At 41.9% G+C, this 26,014-nt stretch overlaps 2 protein-coding genes across 2 annotated transcripts in view; both read left to right on the top strand.

Annotated features, from left to right (window-relative positions):
• polr1a (RNA polymerase I subunit A) overlaps positions 1-5,115 on the top strand; it is a 91,925-nt gene extending 86,810 nt beyond the window's left edge. Inside the window, exon 37 of the mRNA XM_084331745.1 lies at positions 3,219-5,115. Within this exon, the coding sequence (XP_084187871.1) occupies positions 3,219-3,319 (101 nt within the window). The 3' untranslated portion in view covers positions 3,320-5,115. The remainder of the gene's footprint in view (positions 1-3,218) is intronic.
• A 1,258-nt stretch (positions 5,116-6,373) lies between these two features.
• The window catches only part of st3gal5 (ST3 beta-galactoside alpha-2,3-sialyltransferase 5), a 73,256-nt gene continuing 53,615 nt past the window's right edge, over positions 6,374-26,014 (top strand). Inside the window, 2 exon segments of the mRNA XM_084331751.1 lie at positions 6,374-6,491; positions 24,085-24,189. Of these exon segments, the coding sequence (XP_084187877.1) occupies positions 24,158-24,189 (32 nt within the window). The 5' untranslated portion in view covers positions 6,374-6,491; positions 24,085-24,157.

The following is a 26,014-nucleotide window of genomic DNA, read 5'->3' on the forward strand; positions in this document are numbered from 1 at the left end:
ATGCTCGGCTATTCGGCTGTGAGCTCGCCTTTTTAAATAGAACCTGTAATGCCGTCAAACAGGTAGAAGAGCCCCGCTTGGTATTGCACTTTATTGACATTTTTTTATTTGGTCAAAGTTACTGAACTCCAACCCACACATCAGACCAAAACAAGATTGGACAATGCTGCAATAGCAGCTGGTAAAACATTGCCGATTTATGGAATGACCATTGTTATGTGTCCAAAACCCGAAATAAAAAATAACTGAACTGAACTGCCTTGACACCATGTATAGACCTGTCTCACCGTTTAATTTCTCTATAAACTGTACTGCTGGTTGGAATGTGGTTGGAATCACAATAAACCTGCTTGACAACTTCGGAGACAGTAGCAAGGGTGAGTTTACCTGCCCAACAGAAATAGACCAAGCGCTGCATAACCTTTCACGCCCCATGCACACACAACAAAGGCTTTCCACAGACGCACCAAAAAGGAAGGAACACGCCAAACCACACCTTTTTACCGAACCACTGCTGCTTGGGCGCAGTGATTTCATCACCTCAAAAGCCCTGTTTTTTTTTGAGAAACTGGGCTTTTGAGGTGATGAAATCACTGCCCAGGCAGCAGTGGTTCGGCAAAAAAGAGTTCCAAGCGCCACGCCGTGTTTTCCTTTTTACCCCCTTGAATGCCACGTTCCACTCCCAATGTTAACGTTAATATCGCCTAATCTATGTTTTAAATTATGGCTATGTGTCTAATCTGCCCGTCGCTTATCAAAGAATCATTTTCCAGTCAGTGTTGTCAAGGCAGATTGGTTTTTTATCGCTTCATTTCTGTTTGAGAGCATTTTGAAAAGCACCCGTTTTCAGGTGAAAAACAGCCCATTCTGTGATAATCGCCTTTTACTGGAATATTCCAGAACGTTGATATTTGTCGGCCTATTTATGAATAGTTTTCAAATAAACGCTAGATGATCAATAGTATACGTGCACGCACGCACGTTCGCTGATAATAGCTGATTTCATTCCCTCATGGATTTTACAGTGAAACAGATAGAGCACATATCACAAAAAAGCGTATATCTCCTCGAAAGCTAGTCTGATTATCCTAACACTGATAACATAGATTCCTTACCTGACATCAGATGGTATCCAGAGGTAGAGGTAAACGGTACTCTATCCCCCCCCCTCACAGTGAGCTGTGGTGTTCCACAAGGAAGCATACTAGGACCGCTACTCTTCCTAATTTATGCAAATGACATGTCGTCAGCCTGTGACTGCAACTTGTTCCTGTTTGCGGACGACTCAGCCCTGCTGGTCTCTGACAAGAACAAATTGCAGGTTGAAAAAACCCTCAGCACGGAACTAGGCAAAATCTGCATATGGCTCGCTGATAACAAACTATCATTACACATGGGCAAAACAGAGTCCATTCTCTTCGGTTCAAATAACAAACTCAGCAAGACCGACGGATTCTCAGTTACAGTGGGTGACAATATTGTCACAAGGAAAGACGAAATTACCTACCTGGGTTCCATCCTAGAGGAAAATCTTTCCTGTGACAAAATGGCATCCAATGTAATAAAAAAAGTCAACCAACGAACTAGATTCTTGTACCGGATCTCCTCTCTGGTAAACAAGAATACCCTGAAGACTCTGGCAGGAGCACTCATTCAAGGGTACTATGACTATGCGTGCACCTCATGGTACCAAAGCACCTCAAAGGCGCTTAAAACAAAATTACAAACATCACAAAACAAACTGGTCAGACTACTACTTGACCTGAACCCCAGAACCCACCTCACCCCTGCCCACTTTGCCAACCTAGGATGGCTTAGAGTAGACGACAGAGTACAGCAACTTGCAATGGGCCTGGTCTACAAGATACACTATACGACCGGGGTGCCCATGTACATGTCAAAATACTTCCCAAAGGTCAGTGAATACCACAACCACTACACCAGAGGAAGCTCAACAAATCATGTTAAACCCAGATTCGGCTCAAACAAGGGACTAAACACGTTTCGCAATTATGCCACAACAATGTGGAACGCCCTACCCAAAGCTGTAAAGGAATGTGAATCCCTGCCCACATTCAAAACCGCCCTTAAAGGGCACCTACGGGAGGCTGCAATTCGAAACTGGCCACCGTAAATGCCCAAAACCCCCACCACCTCCTAATAGACAGTCTCCTCCCCACCGCATGTATATATTCCCTCCCCGCCGTATGTATATTTCCCTCCCACCCACCCACCCCCTCCTAATGTACAGTCCCCTCCCCATCATATGTATATACTCTGTCAGGATCTAGGGGTAACAGTACTGTATATTTGAATACCGCCTATGTCACAAATGTATCAGTACTAAATACCTATATGTCCCTATGCCATAAATGTCATGTATGTTGTGTATGTCATAAATGTCTATATGAATTGAAAATGGGGGACCCTGATGGAAACAAGACAAACGTCTTTCTCAGGTCTGCATCCCCTTAACAATTGTATGTATTGAGCCGTACTGTATTGTACCCATTCTGCAATCTGTTAAATAAAGTTTTCATTCATTCATTCATTCATTCATTCATTCATTCATTCATTCCAAATGGTATATTCCAATTCCTGATCACCATTCGAAAAAATCGATAAGTGTATAGATCTAACGTGTATACAGTAGAACTCATGATCCGCGGGGCTCAGAGGATCCAGAATGAACTCTGCTAACTCCGGCTGCATCAGTGGACTGGAAAATGTGGACTGGAATATTTTTTTCCCCCAATCCATTTTCATTGAGTTCATTCCAAAGGGGTGATTTACCATCTGGGAGATGATAGGGGGCGCTTTTTTCACATCTGATCGCCGGCGGCCCTTGGGTAGGCTAGGGGTAGGCTCGCGTGATGCAATATGATTTCAGATCGCTAAAAAAAAAATAATAATAATAATTCCGAGAAATCTCGTGAGTGGCTTTCAACGTAACTATCGTAAACACGAGATTAGCCGTGAGTGGCTCTCAAAGTGTTAAAACGCTAACGCTATTAAAAAAAATTTAAATACAGTGGAGGTTAAAATAAGAATATGACTTGGCCTGAAAAAAGGTTCAGTCAGGAGATTATTTTTTTGCTTTAATCCCTGGGATTGACACATTCACTCACTATCTGTCTATCTCCTGTCTGTCTGTCTGTCTCTATCTCTCTTCCCCTCTCTCTCTCTTCCCCTCTCTCTCTCTCCCCCTCTCCCCCCAGGTTCTCATGACCAGCTGGTGTCTCCCTCTGCCTGCCTGGTGGTGGGGAAGGTGGTGAAAGGAGGAACGGGCATCTTCCAACTGAAACAGCCTCTGCAGTAGAACCACATTCATAGATACATCAACAAATTTTAAGCTGTTGAGAGGTTTCCATGTTGTCGCCACCATCTGATGATATTTACAGTATTTTTGTATCCTATATCAAAATTGCATGTTGCGGCAGTATTTGTGATGGGAAATTGAATAGATTGTTGAATGGAAGGCACATTTTGTTCCAAATTTATAAGGATTGCACGTTTAAATGTTAACTTATATTGGAGAAAAAGAGAAAACAAATGCCATTACACTGTCAAAAATGTGAGACATATTGTGAAGTGATATTTTTATTGGCTAGCAGGGGGAAATGGCTAGTGAAAAACCTGATTGGCTTATCACTGATATATCCACATTTGTGTTTATGTTACAAACATCCCACTGTTTGATTAGCCATCTTCATTTTTAAGCTAGCTGGCGATACTGGTATATGAAACTAGAGATCTTGAGGAATCCAAAGATAGCAGCCACAACGTCATGCTAGCTCACCTTGTGTAGTGTTACAGCTCCATGCAATTATGTAGATGAAAATAGCAATACCTTGTTTTATAGGGACTGCTACCTTATAATTTCATTGATCTGTAATTAACATAAACATAACACAAGGATTCAATGTCCCCGATGACATCACTGGTGGCCATATTCAGACTAATTTACTCTTTGACTGTCAAATGATATTGTGCAAAACTGTTTAGAGATTTTGGATGTGTGTGAGATTATGTGCAAAATAATCCACCAAGTGCTCCTTTTTAAGGTAGTTTAAATTGTATGGGTTGAGAATGCCATGCGCATGGCCATTTTCAAAGGAGTCCCTTGACTTCTCACCTTAAGATATCGGAATGAAAATGGACTCGATCGAACCACACAACTCCTCTTTACAGCCAGGCTCATTTATGCTCACATGTAGAATTAAACCCAATCTGGGCATTTGTTTTGCATGCAGTACAAATAGGTTACTTTTTGTGATTTAGTATTAGTAGTATACACATACATACATGTATATGTACCGTACATTCATATTCGCAGTAAATTGTGTTCAACTGTAAAATATCCCACCTGCAGTACATATCTTTGTCACAACCTTTTGATAACTATGTTTTAGGGATCCTTGCTAAACAATGTGTGCAAATATTGACCGATATATATATATATATATATATGTTTTTTTTTACTTACAAATATCTGCATTGGGCTTTAAAATCCATTATTGTTCAGGGCAGGCTCTACTCTGAAATAAATGTTTTGGTGGGACTGTAAAAGTGGATGTTTATGAAATTGGTGATTTCTCTAGTTTGGATCACTCGCCAGACGATGTATAATACTACCACAACAACATGGGTGCGCTTTGTGTGTGATTACATGTGAATATGTGAAGCTTGCCGGTACATATGGAAAGTGTGTGACATGTCCTGTAGTCCAGATATGCACTTGCAAGTTGGGACACTGTTGGTAGGACTCGCATGCACATAGCCTCTGCAAAAGGGAGTACTGATCTAGAGTCTGCTTTAAATCTGTTAGTCCTACTCACTGACCCCAGATCGGCTCTCCTTCTCTGGGAAGCTTTGTGAATAGGCACCTGGTACCAGTCTTAACGATGAACGTATTTTCCCGGTTGTCGTCAAGAAAACGTGTGTTTGTGTGTAGACCTGATCATCTACAGTGGTGGAGGTGGTGGACCAGATACATGCTAGCAAGTGCATCTCGGTGGCTGGTGCCATGCCCAGAGGTTTGGAATAATCAGGCTGACAAATGGCATGCAAGAACATTTTGAGTATGTTAAATGAAGAGAAGGTGTGAAAAATTTGTAAAGCAATATTTAGTTGTACTTGATACATTTCCTACTTTTCCTAATAAACACCCGGTGAAGCATAATGTATGTCTCATTTGAATCGTGGCTTGGGGCGCAAAGACACAAAATGTGCTTTGCAAAACACATTGGGACGATGGCAATGTGTTTGGCTTTACTGTGAGTGACCAAAAATGTGATGGATTTTTCAAGTCAAGTTAGTGCAAGTTAGTGCATACCAGAGCCTCCTAAGTTTTGGTGTGTCTTGAGTTGACCTTACCCCCCCCCCCATAGTGCATACCAGAGCCTCCTAAGTTTTGGTGTGTCTTGAGTTGACCTTACCCCCCCCCCCCCATAGTGCATACCAGAGCCTCCTAAGTTTTGGTGTGTCTTGAGTTGACCTTACCCCCCCCCCCCCCATAGTGCATACCAGAGCCTCCTAAGTTTTGGTGTGTCTTGAGTTGACCTTACCCCCCCCACCCATAGTGCATACCAGAGCCTCCTAAGGCCTAAGAGGACGCCGGATACTACAGGACGAAAGTCTTTCTCTGGTCTGCATCCCCTTAACAATTGTGTGTATTGAGCTGTACTGTATTGTACCCATTCTGCAATCTGTTAATACAATTTTCAATCAATCAATCACAGACGGGAACTGCGGAAGAACAGCCTGCTCTGTGAATGAATGAAAACTTTATTTAACAGATTGCAGAATTGGCACAATACAGTACGGCTCAATACACACAATTGTTAAGGGGATGCAGACCAGAGAAAGACTTTTGTCTTGTTTACATCAGGGTCCTCCATTTTCAATTAATATTGACATTTATGACATACACAACATATATGACGTTTATGGCATAGGGACATACAGGTATTTAGTACTGATACATTTGTGACATATACGATATTCAAATATACAGTACTGTATAGATCCTGACAGAGTATAGACATATGATGGGGAGGGGACTGTACATTAGGAGGGGGTGGGTGGGTGCCTGGGTGGGAGAGAAATATACATATCCCTCCCTGACTAGAGTGCCTCACTGTTTGTCCGACCAGTCCAGTTTGAGCATCTTGTGTGATATTGAAATGTGATATTCTTTTTAATAATAAAGTACTTTAATTTAAATGTTTATTATTTTCAATGAAAGTCCATGAGTTGGAGTTTGTACACATTTGGGGGGGGGGGGGGGTTATTGTGGAGGGGGTCTTTTATTGTGAAGGACGGCTGTGTTTGCGGAGGTGACGTCAGAGGCGAGCCCTGTCCGCTGATTGGCTAGAAGGTGTATCGTTAATATTTTCGGGCCAAAGTAAATCATCCTCATCGTCAGCTGATCAGATCATCAATGTGAAGAAGATCTGTCGTCATGGAGGCAAACCCACGTCTACAGGCGGGTGAGTCGTTGGATATGAATGACTGGATACAAGATGAACCGACCTCGACACTAACGTGCATCATAATAATAACACAACAACATGGCTACATGACAGTGGAAGCTCAGCTGCCCGGAATTCGATCCCCTTCTTGTAACAAGCGTTCAATAATTGATGCTGTTGTCGGCTAGCGGTGCGACTGTTGGTGTGATCATCAATATGAAGTATCTTCTTGTATCACAAGCAGCACTGTATTTGTAAATCTGGTATGTCATAAATGTCTAGATGTAGCAGCACTGTCTATCTGTATGTCATGATGAATTGAAAATGGGGGACCCTGATGTTTAAAGATGAAAGTCTTTCTCTGGTCAATTGTGTGTATTGAGCCGTACTGTACTGTACCCATTCTGCAATCTGTTAATACAATGTTCAATCAATCGGGTCAGAAATGTCTGCTATGCAATAAGACAATTGTGCAATAATACAAGTAATAAGAATAAGACATAACAGGTATAATGTAAGTTTAGCTGCAATATGTAGCGCACGCAATTGGTTACAGCTCCGCTCCCGTTATCGTTAATTTCGTTTAAAAACCTTATTTGGACAATACCAAAAGAGATTAGACCACATCGTATGTATTGATGAGACCCTCTACTAACTATATCAAAAGACAACATGGATAAGGCTAAGAAAAAGGGTGGAAGGAAACAAGACACAGCAATTCTAACGGCGCCGATTGAAACACGTTCAAGGAAAATGACAGGCGACGCTGTGGCAGATCCGTTGGTGACAAGCCCCGACGTGGGGAATATAGAGGAGAATACACCGGGACCAAGGACAACTGGCCCCGAGAGGGAGACAATAGATGACAACATAACAGGAACATCAGAAAAAAGTACCGTGAAGGAAAAAGCAGGCGATTTTGAGAAGATAATAGCAAAAACATCCATCGGATCCCTCACTGCTCCAATAACATCAACTGACACAAGCAGTTCAATTACACAACCCGACTTCAACTCTCTGACTATCCTGATAAAAGAACAGATGGTCGCTTTCAAAGCACACGTTGAACACATCGATACTAAATTCGAAGAGGTTATGAGAGCGGTCGCTTTACAGTCCATGCGAATCACGACAGTGGAGAATACGGTGACAGAAATTACACGGGCAGTCAAGGCGAACGAAGGTGGCATGACAGAGATGGGAAAAGAGATGGAAAGTGTGAAAGAAGAATACCGGAGAGAAATACAAGGGCTTAAAAACGAAGCGACGGAGAGGCTACTAGAAACCCAACGCTACCACAGGCGGAATAACATCCGCATTGTAGGGCTTGATGAAGCAGTAAACTGCGAAGATCCCAACTTTCCAACAGTGTTATCAACGATTTTGGGTAACATCGATCCAAACACAGTGCCAGAAGTGGACCAAGTTTACAGAATCGGTTCTCGGGGGCAAAGAATCAACGGGCCAAGAGTCATCATTGTCACTCTGCGGAAGACTACAACAAGGGATGACATCATCAAATTTGCTCGCAACCAACGTGGGAATCTGAATTATGGTGGTAAACCAATATTTATCTACGAAGATTTGAGCAAAGATGCCATCATCCGACGTCTACCATACAAGGAGGTGATGCAAAAGCTGTTCAAAGCCGGTTACAAGCCAAGGCTATCATACCCGGCGCTGTTATCATTCTTGGGCAGTGACGGCCGCAGGTCAGGTATATACACACCTATTGAAGCTGATGATTTTCTGAATCGAAATGGAGCAAATAACCCAAGGCAGGACGAAAATGCCGGAAACAGATAAGCCTCTTTCTCAATGTATACCAGTGTTAGAATGACTTTATTGTGTTCATCAAGGTAGCAGACGATATGCAAGCCGTCTATAACAATGTGTACTGTGTATAATACGATTCATAATACATTATAATTTCAGTCTCTGGTCTCTGAGGAGACATATACATATCATTGCAAAAAGATCTATCTGGAATATTCTGGGTTTATCGCTCAAATGCCCTGGGTCTCTTAGATCATTCTGGAACATAAAATAGTCTAGGCACTAGTATACTCTACAACCTTCTAGAATATAAGGCACCATGACAACGAAGCCTACAACTCTAACAATAAACATCCGGTGTGTATACACATAGCAGATAATAAATTAAATTAAGTTCAATCAGTCCTTAATAATATTTAAAAAATTAACCACACCTAAACGTATGAACACTACAAGGTTATTCTAACAATTTAAGTAATCACTCCATTGAAGGCACATTGAAGCTCTAAAAGGCGCTGCTTTTCTATCTTATCTAATCTGTTAATTCGGTTCTAGTGGCTTCTCCACGTTGATAATTATTCTATCTCTCATTCCTTATCTATATCTTTCCATTGATTTTTATTTTATTTAATTTTTTCTTCTCATTACTCTATATTTTTTAAATATATTTTAACTTACATTGTTCTTTTCCAATGTTCTTCACATTAAGGTGTCAATATTGCTCTACAATCTTTTCCTTTTTTCCTTTTTTCCCACACGTTAGTAGAGGGTTCAAATGAATATGTCGATGAAAGTTTATTCTCGTTTTTTATTTTTTATTTTATTTTTTCTGTCATTTATCACAATACTTCATTACAGTAAGGGAAGGTGCAAGACCAAAAGCGACATTCTATTGCAATAGAATGGAAATGTTAGATCCTATGGCAATTAGCATAGGAAGATTAAGATTACAATGCTCAGTTTGGGCAATCCGGTGGACCATGGGAGAAAGTCAATCGCGGAGGATGTGTTCTTGGAACACAGGCCTGTACGACTTTCTGGGTGAGGGGAAAATAGGGGATTTTTATTTGTATATATATATGTTTTTAAGCTCAGCTCTCAACGGGACCTCATTAATTGGATGTACATCTATTGTAGCTTCACACTCCAGAAGCATTACCAAAAACTACACAAAAACATGCATAGATTATGGCTAGTTTGAATATAATGGTATGGAACACCGGTGGGATAAACAAACAACACAAACGCAAAAGCGTGCTCACACTGATGAAAAAAGAACATGACGTGGCTCTATTAAGCGAAACGCACATTTTAGAGGAAGACATAAATACGTTAGCGGATAACATATACCATAATATTAGTCACTCTTCTTTTGTTACGAGAACTAGAGGGGTAGCCATAGTCGTCAGACGCAAATTAAATATCGAATTGAAAGGGGTATGGTCGGATGCTGAGGGGCGCATAACTATAGCTAGGATTATACACAATAACAGGAAAATTGCATTGGCAGCGGTATATGCCCCAAATTTGTACGAAGTGGGTTTCTTCACTTCACTAACCGGAGAAATGTTAAACCATCCCAAGTACTCATATATAATAGGTGCGGATTTTAATGCCATTTGGAACCCAAGGATGGACAAAACTTACCTTACCTTTTCCAGCGAACAAAAAAATTCATCTAAAGCATTAAAAGATTGGTCGAAATCAACAGGGGTAACTGATTTATGGCGTTCACTTAACCCCATGACCCGCAAGTACTCCTGTCGTTCGACGAGACACAACACACTATCCAGAATTGATTACGTCTTTGCATCCCCGAGAATATTTGATAAATATGAAGTGGAAATGACACCCAATGCGCTATCAGATCACTGCTACTTAATCCTGAAAGCAACATTTGGTACACTATCTTCCCGGGCCCCAAGATGGCGTTTTAATTCCATGCTGCTTAACAACAAGGAATTCATTACACAAATTAAAGAAGCTCTCACAATATTCCTACGGGATAATTCTAACTCGGTGCAAGATCCCAGAATATTATGGATGTCGGTAAAGACTATGATCAAGGATTTCACGGATAGATTTTCCTCTATATTGCGCAAAAATCAAAACACAAAACTATCTGAAATGGAAATGCTTTACTCAACGCTTTTTAATTCTTTAAAATACAACAACTCTACTAGACTAGAAAACCAAGTTAACATTCTAAAGACAGAGATCAAAGCAATATACAGACAAAAATTGGAATTGCAAATACGCAGCACAAGACAACAGCAGTACTTCCAAGGCTCTAAACCTAGTCACCTATTAGCCATGCGACTAAGAATTAATGCAAAATTTGCAGATATAACTGCCATTAGGAAACAACAAGCTCTAGTAACGGAACCCAAAATAATAAACGATACATTCAAAGAATTCTACTCCGATTTATATAATTCGGAAACGACCTTTGATCAAGACAAATTAGACACATATCTTAATCAAATTACTCTCCCTAAACTTACGGAGGACGACGCTAAACAGTTAGAAGTACCGATCACATTAGAAGAACTCAAGAAGGCCATATCTGGAATGAAAAACGGCAAGGCTCCGGGAATTGACGGTATCCCATCAGAAATGTACATTTCTTGCTGGGACATATTTGGACCCTTATTACTAAATATGATCTTATACTCAGTCAAAGAGGGAAGCTTCCATAAACACCAAAATACTGCACTCATTTCAGTTCTTCACAAAAAAGACAAAGACCCCACTGAGTGCGGTAGTTACCGTCCTTTAAGCCTCCTCGGAACCGATGTCAAACTGTACTCTAAGATATTAGCCATCAGATTGCAAAAGCATATGACGTCTTTAGTTCATCCGGACCAAACAGGCTTCATAAAAGGTCGCCTGATCAATGATAACATAAGGCGAATACTGCACGTACTAGATGCAGACAAAGAGGACACCACACCTAAGGCGATACTATCCCTGGATGCTATGAAAGCATTTGACAGGTTGGAATGGTCGTTTCTATGGGCAGTATTAGAAAGGATGGGGTTAGGAAAAGGATTCATTGATATGATTAAAGTACTATACAAGGACCCATCGGCCAGGATTACAACAGGCACATTCATCTCCGATATCTTTCCGGTATCACGCTCAGCCAGACAGGGTTGCCCTCTTAGTCCCGGACTATTCGATCTATCATTAGAACCTTTAGCACAATTTATAAGACAATCCCAACACATAGAACCAATAGTAATCAAGGGCACACATCATAAAATTAGTTTATATGCGGACGACGTAATATTGTTCATGCAAAACCCCAACAACACATTGCCGCATATACTCAAGTTATTATCGGGATTTAAAATAAATTGGCCTAAGTCGGCTTTTCTTCCTCTTAACACCAGTGCAAAAAAAGACACAACCCTCCCAGGTGCGATACCCATGGTCAAACATTTCAGATGCTTGGGTGTGGAAATATTTCCCACCATAAGACAAACGGTGAAGCACAATTACACAAAAATACAGAACAAAATCAAAGACGACCTGGACAGGTGGGCAAAACTTAAAAACTCAGTACAGGCAAGGGTATCAATAGTTAAGATGGATGTATTACCAAGAATCAATTTCTTCAGCTCAATGCTTCCGTTACCTCCTCCAGAGGGCTACTGGAAAAGATTACAAACCTCCACATACAAATTTATTTGGAATAACAAACCACCTCGCATAAAAAGATCCACCGCACAGAGAAATAAAGCAGACGGTGGCATGGCAGTCCCAGATTTTTTACAATATTTTAAGGCCTTCACATTAAGACCATTGAAGATATGGTTTGACCCCCAGGCTTTGGTATCTTGGAGAGAATTAGAAGAAAACATAGTAGCCCCACAGAGACTGAAAGACATAGCACACACTAAACTTTCAATCAAGCATTGTGAGCGAGAATTTGGCCCAATAATTACCCATGCAATCAGAACATGGCGGGAAACACAAAAGAAATATCCTAACCCTCAAGAATGGCATAATCACACTCCCATATTCAATAACAATGCACTCTTAATGGGAAAACGACCTATAAGATTCCCTATATGGGAAGAGAAAGGCATACACTCATTAGGGGATATTTTTAATAACAAGGGCCTCTGTAGTTATGTCGAAATATGCATAAAGTTTAACCTCACCGAGTCCACATGGCTTTTTTACATACAGTTACGACTTTGTATGAGATCTCACGGTGTTCCATTACTCATACCAATTGAACACCACAGATACCACAAATTTTTCTATGAAAGAGATACATTGGGAGGTTTTGTATCAGGTTTTTATTATCAATTACTAACGTCCTCGTATGAAACCCTTCAACTAGACACTGTCTGGAGGAGGGATATACCAGACCTGGAATATGACTTTGATTGGCAAGGAGCCTGGGCAAATGTCCGACTTACATCAAGGAACCCGGATCATCAACAAATCAATCTGAACTATATTCACAGGACATACTTGACTCCTATAAGGCTGTGCAAAATGGGGCTTATACAAGACTCCAAATGCTCCCAATGTACAAATGGGGACGAAGGAACATTTATGCACATGTATTGGGACTGCCCACCAGTTAAAGCATTCTGGAAAGATGTGTCCCAACAATTATCAATACTCGTATTTTGGAATATACCTGTACACCCCGCGGTATTACTATTGAATGATGTTTTTGAGTTTGCAGTGAATCCACAACTAAAAAGATTGGTTTTATCGGGTATCACAGTAGCTAAAAAACTGATCGCATCACGTTGGTTTCAACCGGAAAAAATGTGCCGAAAAGTGTGGTTTCTTACATATCTCGATGTGATATATCAAGAAATATCTACAGCAAGAATTCTGGGGCTCAATGAATCCAAAATGTCAATGTGGTTAGAAGTGGTGGAGAGAATAAAAGCTAGCTTATAATGGTAGTGTCTGGTTAGGAGTGAGGGATAATGGAGGTACTATCCAAGAGGGGGTCCGGGAGGGGGGGGTTTGAGCAGGAGCATATGTGTGTAGGGTTTTAGAAAATAGGTATTAGGGGTATATTATATACTAACATTTATATAATTGTAATTTCGCTGGATATACACTGTATACGGTTAAAATGTTATTATAGACTATTTTTGTTTTATCCTGTTTCTGTACTTGCATATATTTTAACCACCTTTACTGAAAGTTTCATTATGCATTGTGTGTTGAGTACTGACTTTTAATAATCTTTTGTTTTGCAATAATAAAAAAAATATAAAAAAAAAAAAAAGCATGGTAAGACATGCTAAGGTCCTGCGATACACTGTTAGCTACGGATGAGGCACTGGGTCTTATGTACACTACTATACAATGCTATACTATACTATACAGTTATACTATGTATCCTTATGCTATCTTGCTATATCCATACCAGTGGCGGCTGGTCAATAGGGGCGCTAGAGCGCCGCCCTCCCTGGTTAAAAGAGAGAAGAAGAAGGATTTTTTTATTTTTAATTTTTTTTAGAGTCCTAGAAATAAAATAAACATGTTTAACACTTTGGGTGCCGGGAGCCGTCTTTAGACGTCTTTGCTGGCCATGCTAAAGTTGCCGGGGGACGCTGTACGTCGTCTTTATATCAATATTTCAAAAATCTGCGATCGGATTCATAATGTCCCTCCGCTGGCCTGTGATCCACCAGCAGGACCCACTGAGCTCTCTGGCGGTTCAGGAGCGCCATCTGGTGGCCGATCGGCGCAAGCGCTTAACAGGAAGCGCACTAGAGGTTTTGCTAGACGTCCGTATTGCTTCCGGCCACTCGGTACATGTCCCGTGACTCTAGCTCGTCACTCTACATAGCGATCGATTGCCAATAACTCGATAAACAACATGATTTGGACGTATATACCATTATACAAGCTGGAGATGGACCGGGTAATAATATATCCCATAATGATAAAATTTCTACTCGACGATGATCGCCCAACGGCGCGCGGAGACTGGGGTGAGTTTCAGCGTGTAACGTTACCGTCTTCGATAATAACTGATATTATCAACATTTGACCCACATTAGATGATTGGTATAACGCTGCCCACGGAATTATAAACGCCCCCTCGCCCATCCGGTCAACATCAGATGACGTGTAGTAACTTCTAGAAGTACGTCTAGTTGGAATTTTTTATATCGCGCTGATTGCCATCAAACTGTATTTCATCATCAATATAATGCATTTGGGGCTATATATCACGTTCTGGAGAAAGCTGCAGAAAGAGATGAAAACATACTTATACATTAGACCATACTTTACTATGAATATGTGAATGAAAAAGTTTAACGTTGCTACACAATGAACAATACATATAGGACTTTGAATGGGCCCTAATAATGGCAATGTAGCAATAGAATTTAAAAAGTTATAGCCCTGCAAAGAAGGGGACTTTCTCCATAGACAAATAGCGCTGGCAATCTATGGTATATCATTAATTTAACCTTAGGCAACCAAAGTGTTAAAATGAATAATATTTACTCATTTTAAGTGTTTGTGTTTCCAATGCACAATATAACGTTAATATATCAAATATAAATAATTGTTTTCATTAACAGGAAGTGACTGTCTGATATAGAATCATACCGCCTCTATACTTTCCATAGCCGCATTTCTCCTGGGCTAGACGTGGGCGTGCACTGGTTTCATCGCTGTATCCGTCGCAGCCAATCAGTGCGTAATTCGCTGTGCGTTGAAATATGATGTATTATGATGGAAACCGGGCGCGTTTTCAAGCGATCTATTATCATCTAAGCAAGCAGCGTCAATACTTTCCGTAGCCGCATTTCTCGGAGACGCTCTCTGATTGGCCGACGGAAATGGGCAAAGACAGACTTATTCATTCATTCATCACAGTACTGTTGTGTTGTGCTAACAAGCTATTTGGCTAATAGCTGGATGCAGTCTGGACAGAGTGGACATCAACAGTCTGGGACTGTGGGACAACAGTGGACATAATTATACACTTTATCAAGCCCTCCTCGACCATGTAAACAGTGAGTTAATTCGGTCTCTCTCTCTCTCTCTAACGTTGGTAAGTCGCGCCCACCCAAATGTAGTTCACACCGGCCGCCACTGACAAGAACCACTCCTGTTCTTTTTAATTTTTTAAAGTGACCTTTTCATTGTGTAAAGTGACCGTTGAGTGTGAGCGTGTGCAGCATGTGTGTGTGTGTGTTCATGCTAAAGTGACTGTGTGTGAGGGCGTATACAGTGTGTGTGTGTTGTGTGTGTGCTCATGTGTGTGTGGAGAGTTCAGTGTTCAAGATTCTGATGGCCTGGGGGAAGAAGCTGAGCCGAAGTCTCTCTGTCCTAGTTGCTGGTGTGCGCAGGCGTTTGCCTGACCGCAGCAGCTTGAACAGGCTGTTGTTGGGGTGGTGAGGGTCTTTCATTATTTTGCAGGCTCTGGATTTGCACCTCTTGTTATATAAGACCTGCAGGGGTGGTAGTGCAATACCCATGGTACGCTCGGCTGAGCGCACCACTCTGTGTAGGGCCTTCTTGTCCTGTGCCTTGCTGTTTCCATACCAGGCAGTGATGTTTCCAGTCAAGATGCTCTCTACAGCTCCGGAGTAGAAGGACTGGAGTATCTTCCCCGATACTCTGAACTTCCTTAACTGTCTCAGGTGGTAGAGGCGCTGCTTCGCCTTCTTTACGACTGAGTCTATGTGTGTTGTCCATGTCAGGTCTTCTGAGATGTGGACCCCCAGGTACTTAAAGCTGCTCACCCTGTCCACGGTAGCCCCGTTTATCCACAGTGGTGTGTGTGTCCCCTGCTGTGTTCTCCTAAAATCCACGATCAGCTCCTTGGTTTTATCAATGTTCAGGAGCAGGCTGTTGTCCTGACACCAGCGTGCCAGTGCATCAACCTCCTCCCGGTAGGCCTTCTCTTTGTTGTCAGAGATCAGCCCCACCACCACTGTGTTGTCCGCAAACTTCACTATGGAGTTGGAGCTGAACTTGGCCACACAGTCATGTTTGTATATAGTGAATACAGCAGGGGGCTCAGAACACAGCCCTGTGGGGACCCGATACTCAGGGTGATGGTGTTGGAGGTCTGACCCCCCACCCTGACCGCCTGGGGCCTCTCACTCAGAGCGGAGCTCAGACCCAGCTCGATCAGCTTGTCCACCAGTCTGGTGGGGACTATGGTGTTGAACGCTGAGCTATAGTCAATGAACAACAGTCTCACATAGCCCCACATGGGAGTGGATTGTCACTCGCGTCCCGCTCCCGTGATTCAATAATTATTATTATTAATACACGTTATTCCACCTTTCCTACAATAACTCTAGCGCAAAGTGCTTCACTGCACTAACATAGACATAACATGGGCATTTAACTCATTGACCGCCATGCTGTTTTCCCAAAGCGCCAGCGTTATTGACCATTTTAGCGATGTTTGAGGACCCATCGTGTGTTCTGTATTATAGTTATGGAGACAATAGTATGGCTCATTTGACAGACATTGTTCATAGTCCAACACTGACTAACCAGTTCATCTCTACAACTTTAGTTTGTGCGCTATTCCATGCTAAACATCGCCCCTTTTCAAAATAATCCAGTCTTTTTTCATAGATCGTGAGATATGACGCGTTATATGCATTATGCCCAAATCGTTCGGGTTGCTCGCCTGAAACCCCAAATACTTCCAAATCAAAGGTATATATACCATGCCAAAAGCATGTTTTAGGTCCGGTAAAATACGATGCTGTGATTGGTACAAAAGCATGTTTTAGGTAAAAAAAATACCAGCAGGTTACCTAAAATAGACCTTACCTCAGTCAGAAGGTACTCCAAAATGAATAAATCCCAGTGGCCATGGCGATCGCAATTACTCGTGTATATTGGGCATTGCTATCATATGGGAAAGAATAGGTCTGAGGCACCAAATCTCCGACCGATTGCTATGTCCTGGTCCACTCCGAGGCGGAAGCAGCCCGAGGTAACTCGGTACTGGAAGACAACTGATATCCCCAGTTCAAAAGATAGGCGATACTGCCACCTGGTGGGATTCGATCGTCATTGCAATTCCAACGTAGGCAGCTGTGCCTACGCTCGGAGACACAGGCAGCTCCGAGCGTTGGCGACGAAACACGAGTATACTCGTTTTTGGCGCCCAATGAGTTAATAGACAGAATAAAAGCAATGCTTAAAATAAGAAAAATTATAAATGCATGCAGGTAATAATGCAACCCGTCCTGTTCCCATTTGTTTATTTCATTTTAACTAAAGGGTACGTTCCGGCTTAGACAATCCGGCCACAGTTTCGTAGTCGTTGGTAAATGTAAAATTGTTGGTACTGACTAAGTACATTAATAAGATAAGATATTCCTTTATTGATCCCCTTGGGGAAATTCACGCATCATACTGTAGCATCAGGGCGGAGGGGGGGTACAGGTATGGGCAGGGTAATGACATAAATATAGGCATACAATTATAGTACGGTAAAAAAAATAACTAAGCGGTGTAAACAATATAATTAACTCTGAATATAAGCATATGGGCTAGTAGGCAGTGTAATCAAAGGTGCAGATGAGGGTCTGTATGCCCTATCAGATATATTATACAATATTCATTATGGTCAATAACACTTATAATCTGAATATATATATATACTGTAAGTATACAGTACACCGGTGCAGTATACGGTACCCTAACTGGCATGATATATACGTTCTAGTCCGTGCAGTGTATAGGTGAGAGTCAGATTAAGTAGTTTACTAAGTAATTAAGTACTTACTAAGTATGGGACATTTCACTTTAGTAGAACTTCTCAAGTTTCAGCAGTCCTACCTCTATCCAGTGTTGTCACATGCCCATTCAAGCTGGGGGGGGGGGGGGGGGGGGGCACGTGGCCCAAACGGACATGCGTTAACAACTGACATGCATTTTTGTACGTATGTGTCTGTAGCCTGTGTCTGTCCCTCAAGCTTGTTTACATTGTCAGACAACTGACACAAGTACTGTATAGTATAGTCTGTAAAAGGTTGACAAGAGATTAACATTGGACTCCATCAGTTGGATATGTGACACTGTTTTGATTCCACATAATAGAAGGTGATATTTTTGTGATCCTTTATTTTTCACCATGTGAGGTTGGACACAATGTAATTGTGTGATTTGGTTTAGAAGTGTTGGGATCCAGGAAATTATCTCTGAGTAGGGATGCTCGATATTGGCTTTTTTACCGATACCGATATACCGATATTGTCCAACTCTTAATTTCCGATACCGATATCAACTGATACCGATATATGCAGGGTTTCCCCCCCCAAAAAACTGAATCATTTCAGGTAATTAACATTACATATCTCGTTTTCGTGTAATTAACACATTATGCATACTTTGACAATACATAAAATAATAATTTGTTCTTACTTGCTTGCCTGGGTAAATTAAGGTTAAATAAATGTAAATATATATATATATTTTTTGAAAACCGATACCAATATTTTTAGATATCACATTTTTATGCCAATATCGGTCGATAATATCGGTAGGCCGATAATATCGGACATCCCTATCTCTGAGTAATGGAAAATGTAGCTTACTGTACCAATGTACCTGCCTGTTGTACTATGTGTCTATCTGAGAGTAAAGTTGGACACTGCATTGTGTGAGTACTCGTATTACATTTAGCAGGTCAATATGGCCACCTGTTGCCTATTGTTGCCATACCTGTAGAATGTCTTGGCGTCTCCACGTCACTATATTCTGCCCGTTGCAACGTATTTTTCCTTGCAACTAGTGATGCACGATATATCGGCCGATATGGCAGTTTTTTTTACACATCGGTATCAGTCCGATATCAAGATTGGGCCAATATAAAAAAAAAATATATTTTTGTATACATGTTTTGGCCTTATATAGTTTCAAAATATCACTCATTTCTGAAAATAAGTTACAAAAGTAAAAAGAAATTTTGGAAAATAGCTCTTTATTTGATTATCATAAAGTGTTTTCTATACAGCGATATCGACATCGGTAAATATCGGTATCGGCCAGAACAGCAATATTAATATCGGTTATCGGTATCTGCCACAATTTTCACATCGGTGCATCACTACTTGCAACATTATTATTTTTCCTGTTTTGTTGCTTTGCTTGATTCACTTTTGAATAAACCTCTGAATGATGAATTGACACATACTGTAGGAACTGTTTTGCACATAGGCTTCGTTGTTTCTTCCAACATGGTGGAAATAGAGTTTGGCATTCAAAACCTTCTGTGAAAGGCCTCTATTTTATCTTGGATAATGTCTTCATGTCCTGTGAAAATAATTCCCACGTATTTGTATTTGGTTACCAAATGACGTAAGCCTACGTCCAGTAAAAGTGCTTGTTTTTACCACTGAACAGAAATCTTGCTCAAACAGAAATCCTGTGAGGTGCTACCTTAGCATTATCTAAAAGTTAAGAACAATGTGATAGTGTTTGTGCATTTCCAAATTGTGCCTGCAACATGTCACCCACTTCACGTAACGTTCATAGACTTACTGACTATTGATATTTTTTTATTTTTTTTTATACAAACATACATACAGACAATAACACATGACAAAAATTAAAAAGACACCCTTCAATCCCCTCCCTTCCCTAATTATAATTCAACTTGACATTCCCGCAGACATATTACAATAGAAACAATTATTTGTTAAATAAATTATAAGAAATCACGGAAATACCAACACAAAATAAAAAATAAAAAATAAACAAATTAAATAAAAGATGAATAACTAAACTAAACTAAAATAAAATAAAAATAAAAAAACTGATCTTCGGCTTCTCTACCCTCATCCGTTTTTTTTTTTTTTTTTCCTTTCCTATCCCTTACCTTTCTTGTTTCCTATCTCTCTCCTTTAGATTCTAAAATTTTTCAGGAAGTGTATAAATGATGTCCATGTCCTTTCAAACTGTTCTGTCTTTCCCTTCTGTATGTACTGTATGTTAGTTTCTCCATTGCTAAGTTTTCTGACACTTCCTTTAGCCACTGTTTAGCTCCTGGCCTCTGTATCTCCTTCCAGTTCAGAGCTATCACTCTCTTGGCTTGTAACAGACACAAATTTATCAATTTCCTCTTTCTAATATAAGCTGGAAATTTATCTGGATATAAGTGTAGTATACATAACTTAGGATCGGTTGGGATTTCTATCTCTGTCATCTCAGATATGAGCTCCAAGATCTCTTTCCAATATTCCTGTATCTTCTCACATTCCCACATACAGTGGTACAGGGTCCCCACCTCTACCCCACACCTAGTACATTCATCCGGGATCATGGGATAAAACTTGTGTAATTTCTCTGGTGTCATATATACTCTATGTATCCACTTATATTGTAGGAGTTTACATCTGGTTTTAATTGAAAGTGTCTGTGACATTTCACATGCTTGTTCCCAGTCCTCTTCTGCTATTTCCACCTCCATGTCCCTCTCCCATGCCCGCAAACTGCTCAAAGAGCTCTCTTTCGATCCTGATAACAACACATCATAAAACTTGGATAATTGTCCTCTTCCCTCCATATTGCCCCTCCCCCTGTTTTTTGAGACTATAGCTCCTGATTTGAAAGTACTTAAATCTATGTGTTCTTGGGATATCAAATGTGCTTACTATCTGTTCGAAGGTCATCAACTCCCCCTCTACGTATACGTTTTTAATCCTACCTAAACCTCTTTCTGCCCAATTTTTTGATCCCCCATCATTCCTCCCCAGTTTAAATTCCTCATTCCCCCAGATTGGTGTATACCCCGATAATTTATCCCTTCTACCTATGTGTAAGTGTGCTTTGTGCCAGATTCTTATTGTATTTTGGAGGAACGGGTTCTTTGTATGTTTTATCAATAAGCTGCTCTGTCACGAATACATATATGCATCTAGTGCAATCTTTGTCTCTTCTTTTTCTATCTCCATCCACGCTGGTATATCTGCATATTGAAAGTAGAACATTGCTGTCCTGAGCTGTGCCGCCCAGTAATAAAGCCTCATATCTGGAAGTCTAAGCCCTCCTCTGTCATACGGGAGGTAAAGGAGTGTCAGTCTCAACCTGGGCTTTTTATTGTTCCATATGAAACGTGTGAACATCGTTTTCAATCTCCGAAAGAAGGTTTCAGGCAAGGGCATTGGGATTGATTGGAATAGGTATAGGAATTTAGGCAATATAGTCTTTTTAATAATATTCACTCTGCCTATCATTGATATTGGTAATTTGCTCCATCTTTCAAGGCTATTTTCTACATCTGTCATTATTGGATCGTAGTTATTTTGCACTAAGTCTTTAATCTCCGGGGTTATCTTTATCCCTAAGTAAGTAAACCCTTTCCCGCTATTCATAACCGTAAGCGCTTCTTCTAATTCTTCTATTGTCAGATCTTGATCAAACTGTTTCTGTTCCTCCTCCGTTATTTTTGGGAATTCTAACCGGTCCAGGAATTCATTTTGTTGTTCTGTGTTCTTTGGGTATTCTGATTTATATAACTTTTCATAATATTCTTTAAAGGCGTTATTTATTTCTAATGGGTCATTCGTTTCAACCCCATTCCCTAATTTGATCGTATTTATCATTCTTTCCGTTTGTGCCTTTCTAATTCTCCATGCCAGTATCTTGCCTGCTTTCTCCCCTTGGTCATAGTATGATTGTTTTAGCCACTGTAAGTCTGATGTTATCTTTGTAGTGGATAGATGTTTGTATTGGGCCTTTAATACCCGTAGTTCTCTGTTTTGTTGGGTCTTCTCCTCTATATAGCTGTTCTTCCACCTCTTACCTGTCTTTCTATGTCCTCCATTTGTTTATAGTGTTCCTTAGATTTATGTTTAGTATAGCTTATCATCTCCCCCCTTATATATGCCTTAAATGCTTCCCATCTCATCGTTGCACTTGTCTGGTCTGTATTTATGGAGAAGTATATGTCTATCTTTTCAGCTATGAAAGTCATACATTTTGGGTTGTTGAGCCACTTGGTTTGGAGTCTGAATCTAGGGGGTGCTTTTGCTATTTCCAGCATGTTCATAGTCAACGCCATTGGAGAATGGTCAGACAGTAATCTACTGTCATATTCACTTCCTGTAAATTAAATATCAAGCTTGTCGAAACAAAAAAATAGTCTATTCTAGAGAATGATGGCTTGCTTAGTAATTTTGAAGCGCATGAATATTCCCTCTTGTCTGGGTTTAACTTTCTCCATATCTCTACCAAGTCGAGGTCTTTCATAAATGTATCTATCACTTTCCTTGTTCTTCCGTGGGAGGTGTCCATTCCCCCTGACTTATCTATTTCCGGTCTCCTCACGCAGTTAAAGTCTCCCCCCATGATGAACTGGCCCGAGAGAGTTGCCATTTTTATAAACAGTTCTTGAAAAAACAGCGGGTCATCATTGTTTGGTCCATATATATTTACTAGGTTTATCTGTGTGGAGACTATAGTACCGTTTAGTATTATAAGTCTCCCCCCCGGGTCTACAATTTTATTTCTTAAATTAAATGGTATCGACTTGTCTATTAGTATCATTACTCCTCTAGCTTGTGAGTTGAATGGTGCCGAGTAGACTTGTCCCTGCCATCTATTCTCGACTCTCTTGACATCGTCCCTAGTGCTGTGTTTCCTGTAAACAAACAATTTTTGCTCCTGATCGTTTTATCTTCCCTAGAATCTGTTTTAGCTTAATAATGTGGCTCATCCCCCTCACGTTCCAGCTCATTTTATTTCGTTCCTACCCATCCTTATGTCTTATGTTGCTCACTCTCTTCTTGCCCTCATCCTACCTCCCTCCTTTATGTTTTGTGATGTGGTGTTCCAGCCGAAGTTTCTTGTAAAAAAAAAGAAAAAAAACACAAATAACCCCTGACTTTCCTCTGACTTTCCTCTTTTCCGACTTCCTACAGGTACCTTCCTGCTTCCTTTTAACAGGATGCATCTTACCTACCTATCACCCTCTCCTGCCGCTCCTCCCACCTAGTATTCTCTAACCCCTTGCTCCCTTTTTCTCATTTCTGCTATTTAAAGTCTAACTTGACTAAACTATCCTCAACTTGATTCTGTATCTCTACTCCCCCCCCCCCTCCTCCTCCCTTTCCGAGCTGAACCTTCTCGAGGAACCCTCTATTCCAGCCTCTAAACTTCTGGATCTCTATCATTTTAATACCTTGAAACATTGAAACAAAACAAAACCAAATCCGCCACCGACCGGGCATTGACCATATCCAATACCTGTTAAGAAAGGGGATATGACCTACGAAAACCTCTAAGCTATACCCATTACCCGTTAAGAAGGGGGGTATCTCTTATAGAGAGTTAAATCAGAACTTGCCGTACCTTTATGTAATATACCCTTCCCCTTCCTCCCCAACTCCTAACTATCCACTCCTCCTCACGTCCATGTTGGGTCCTTGACCTCTCCGTAGTGTCCCTATATAACTATCCCGTATACCTGTTTGATATTATAAAAAAAAAGTATGAACATTCCTTATGCTTTCAGCTAATGCATTGAAGCCAAAACCTTATTTTGTGAAAGTAAAAAGTGAAACTTAAGCTACTATGTGCTCTTCTGCACAGACCTATAAAATAGCTCTGCTGTGATAACACGCTTAGTATATCACAAATTATAATTTTTTATTTGAATGATTGTGGGTACTGATGTGTGAAAATGAACTAAATGGTGTTTTATTTCTATAAACAAAAACAAAAAAAGGAATACACTTTTTCTTTCTGTTAGTGTGAGTTTGTTTTATTAATTTGTTTGTCTCCTTGTCTGTCCATCTGTCTATGTGTTTCTTCCTGTGTGTGTGTGTGTGTGTGTGTCTCTCTCTGTGTGTAGGTTCCTGAGGGCCACACCGCCGCGGCTCGTTGCAGGGCAGCAGTGGGGGCCGGAGTCGTCCCCTGACGGCATCATGAGGCTGCCGAAGCGTTGCAGCTCCCACAGGTGAGGAGGACCAAGCCAGCTCTCTGAGTGCACCTGGGTTAGGGTTAGGTGAGGAGGACACTGAGGACCAAGCCTGCTCTCTGAGTGCACCTGGGTTAGGGTTAGGTGAGGAGGACACTGAGGACCAAGCCTGCTCTCTGAGTGCACCTGTGTTAGGGTTAGGTGAGGAGGACACTGAGGACCAAGCCTGCTCTCTGAGTGCACCTGGGTTAGGGTTAGGTGAGGAGGACACTGAGGACCAAGCCTGCTCTCTGAGTGCACCTGGGTTAGGGTTAGGTGAGGAGGACACTGAGGACCAAGCCTGCTCTCTGAGTGCACCTGGGTTAGGGTTAGGTGAGGAGGACACTGAGGACCAAGCCTGCTCTCTGAGTGCACCTGTGTTAGGGTTAGGTGAGGAGGACACTGAGGACCAAGCCTGCTCTCTGAGTGCACCTGGGTTAGGGTTAGGTGAGGAGGACACTGAGGACCAAGCCTGCTCTCTGAGTGCACCTGGGTTAGGGTTAGGTGAGGAGGACACTGAGGACCAAGCCTGCTCTCTGAGTGCACCTGGGTCAGGGTTAGGTGAGGAGGAGAGGACCAAGCCTGCTTTCTGAGTGCACCTGGGTTAGGGTTAGGTGAGGAGGAGAGGACCAAGCCTGCTCTCTGAGTGCACCTGGGTTAGGGTTAGGTGAGGAGGAGAGGACCAAGCCTGCTCTCTGAGTGCACCTGGGTTAGGGTTAGGTGAGGAGGACGCCGAGGACCAAGCCTGCTCTCTGAGTGCACCTGGGTTAGGGTTAGGTGAGGAGGACACTGAGGACCAAGCCTGCTCTCTGAGTGCACCTGGGTCAGGGTTAGGTGAGGAGGAGAGGACCAAGCCTGCTTTCTGAGTGCACCTGGGTTAGGGTTAGGTGAGGAGGAGAGGACCAAGCCTGCTCTCTGAGTGCACCTGGGTTAGGGTTAGGTGAGGAGGAGAGGACCAAGCCTGCTCTCTGAGTGCACCTGGGTTAGGGTTAGGTGAGGAGGACGCCGAGGACCAAGCCTGCTCTCTGAGTGCACCTGGGTTAGGGTTAGGTGAGGAGGACGCCGAGGACCAAGCCTGCTCTCTGAGTGCACCTGGGTTAGGGTTAGGTGAGGAGGACACTGAGGACCAAGCCTGCTCTCTGAGTGCACCTGGGTTAGGGTTAGGTGAGGAGGAGAGGACCAAGCCTGCTCTCTGAGTGCACCTGGGTTAGGGTTAGGTGAGGAGGAGAGGACCAAGCCTGCTCTCTGAGTGCACCTGGGTCAGGGTTAGGTGAGGAGGACCAAGCCTGCTCTCTGAGTGCACCTGGGTCAGGGTTAGGTGAGGAGGACCAAGCCTGCTCTCTGAGTGCACCTGGGTTAGGGTTAGGTGAGGAGGACGCCGAGGACCAAGCCTGCTCTCTGAGTGCACCTGGGTTAGGGTTAGGTGAGCAGGACACAGAGGACCAAGCCTGCTCTCTGAGTGCACCTGGGTTAGGGTTAGGTGAGGAGGACCAAGCCTGCTCTCTGAGTGCACCTGGGTTAGGGTTAGGTGAGCAGGACACAGAGGACCAAGCCTGCTCTCTGAGTGCACCTGGGTTAGGGTTAGGTGAGGAGGACACAGAGGACCAAGCCTGCTCTCTAAGTGCACCTGGGAAGCTCTCACTTCCCGCGCTGCAGGTCGTGCTCGTGACTCACCCGGGCGCTCACGCGCTCTGCTCAGAAATACGGGGGTAACCATAGTAACATAAAAAAAACACTGTGAGAAAGCTGACAATATTCTAGCAAATTCCAGCGCTATGGATGTGATGCTGGGGCTCCAAACAACTAAAGGAATGACGATGAATGT

Source organism: Notolepis coatsorum (genome assembly GCF_963971535.1).
Source record: "Notolepis coatsorum genome assembly, chromosome: 16".
In the NCBI taxonomy this organism is placed as follows: domain Eukaryota; kingdom Metazoa; phylum Chordata; class Actinopteri; order Aulopiformes; family Paralepididae; genus Notolepis; species Notolepis coatsorum.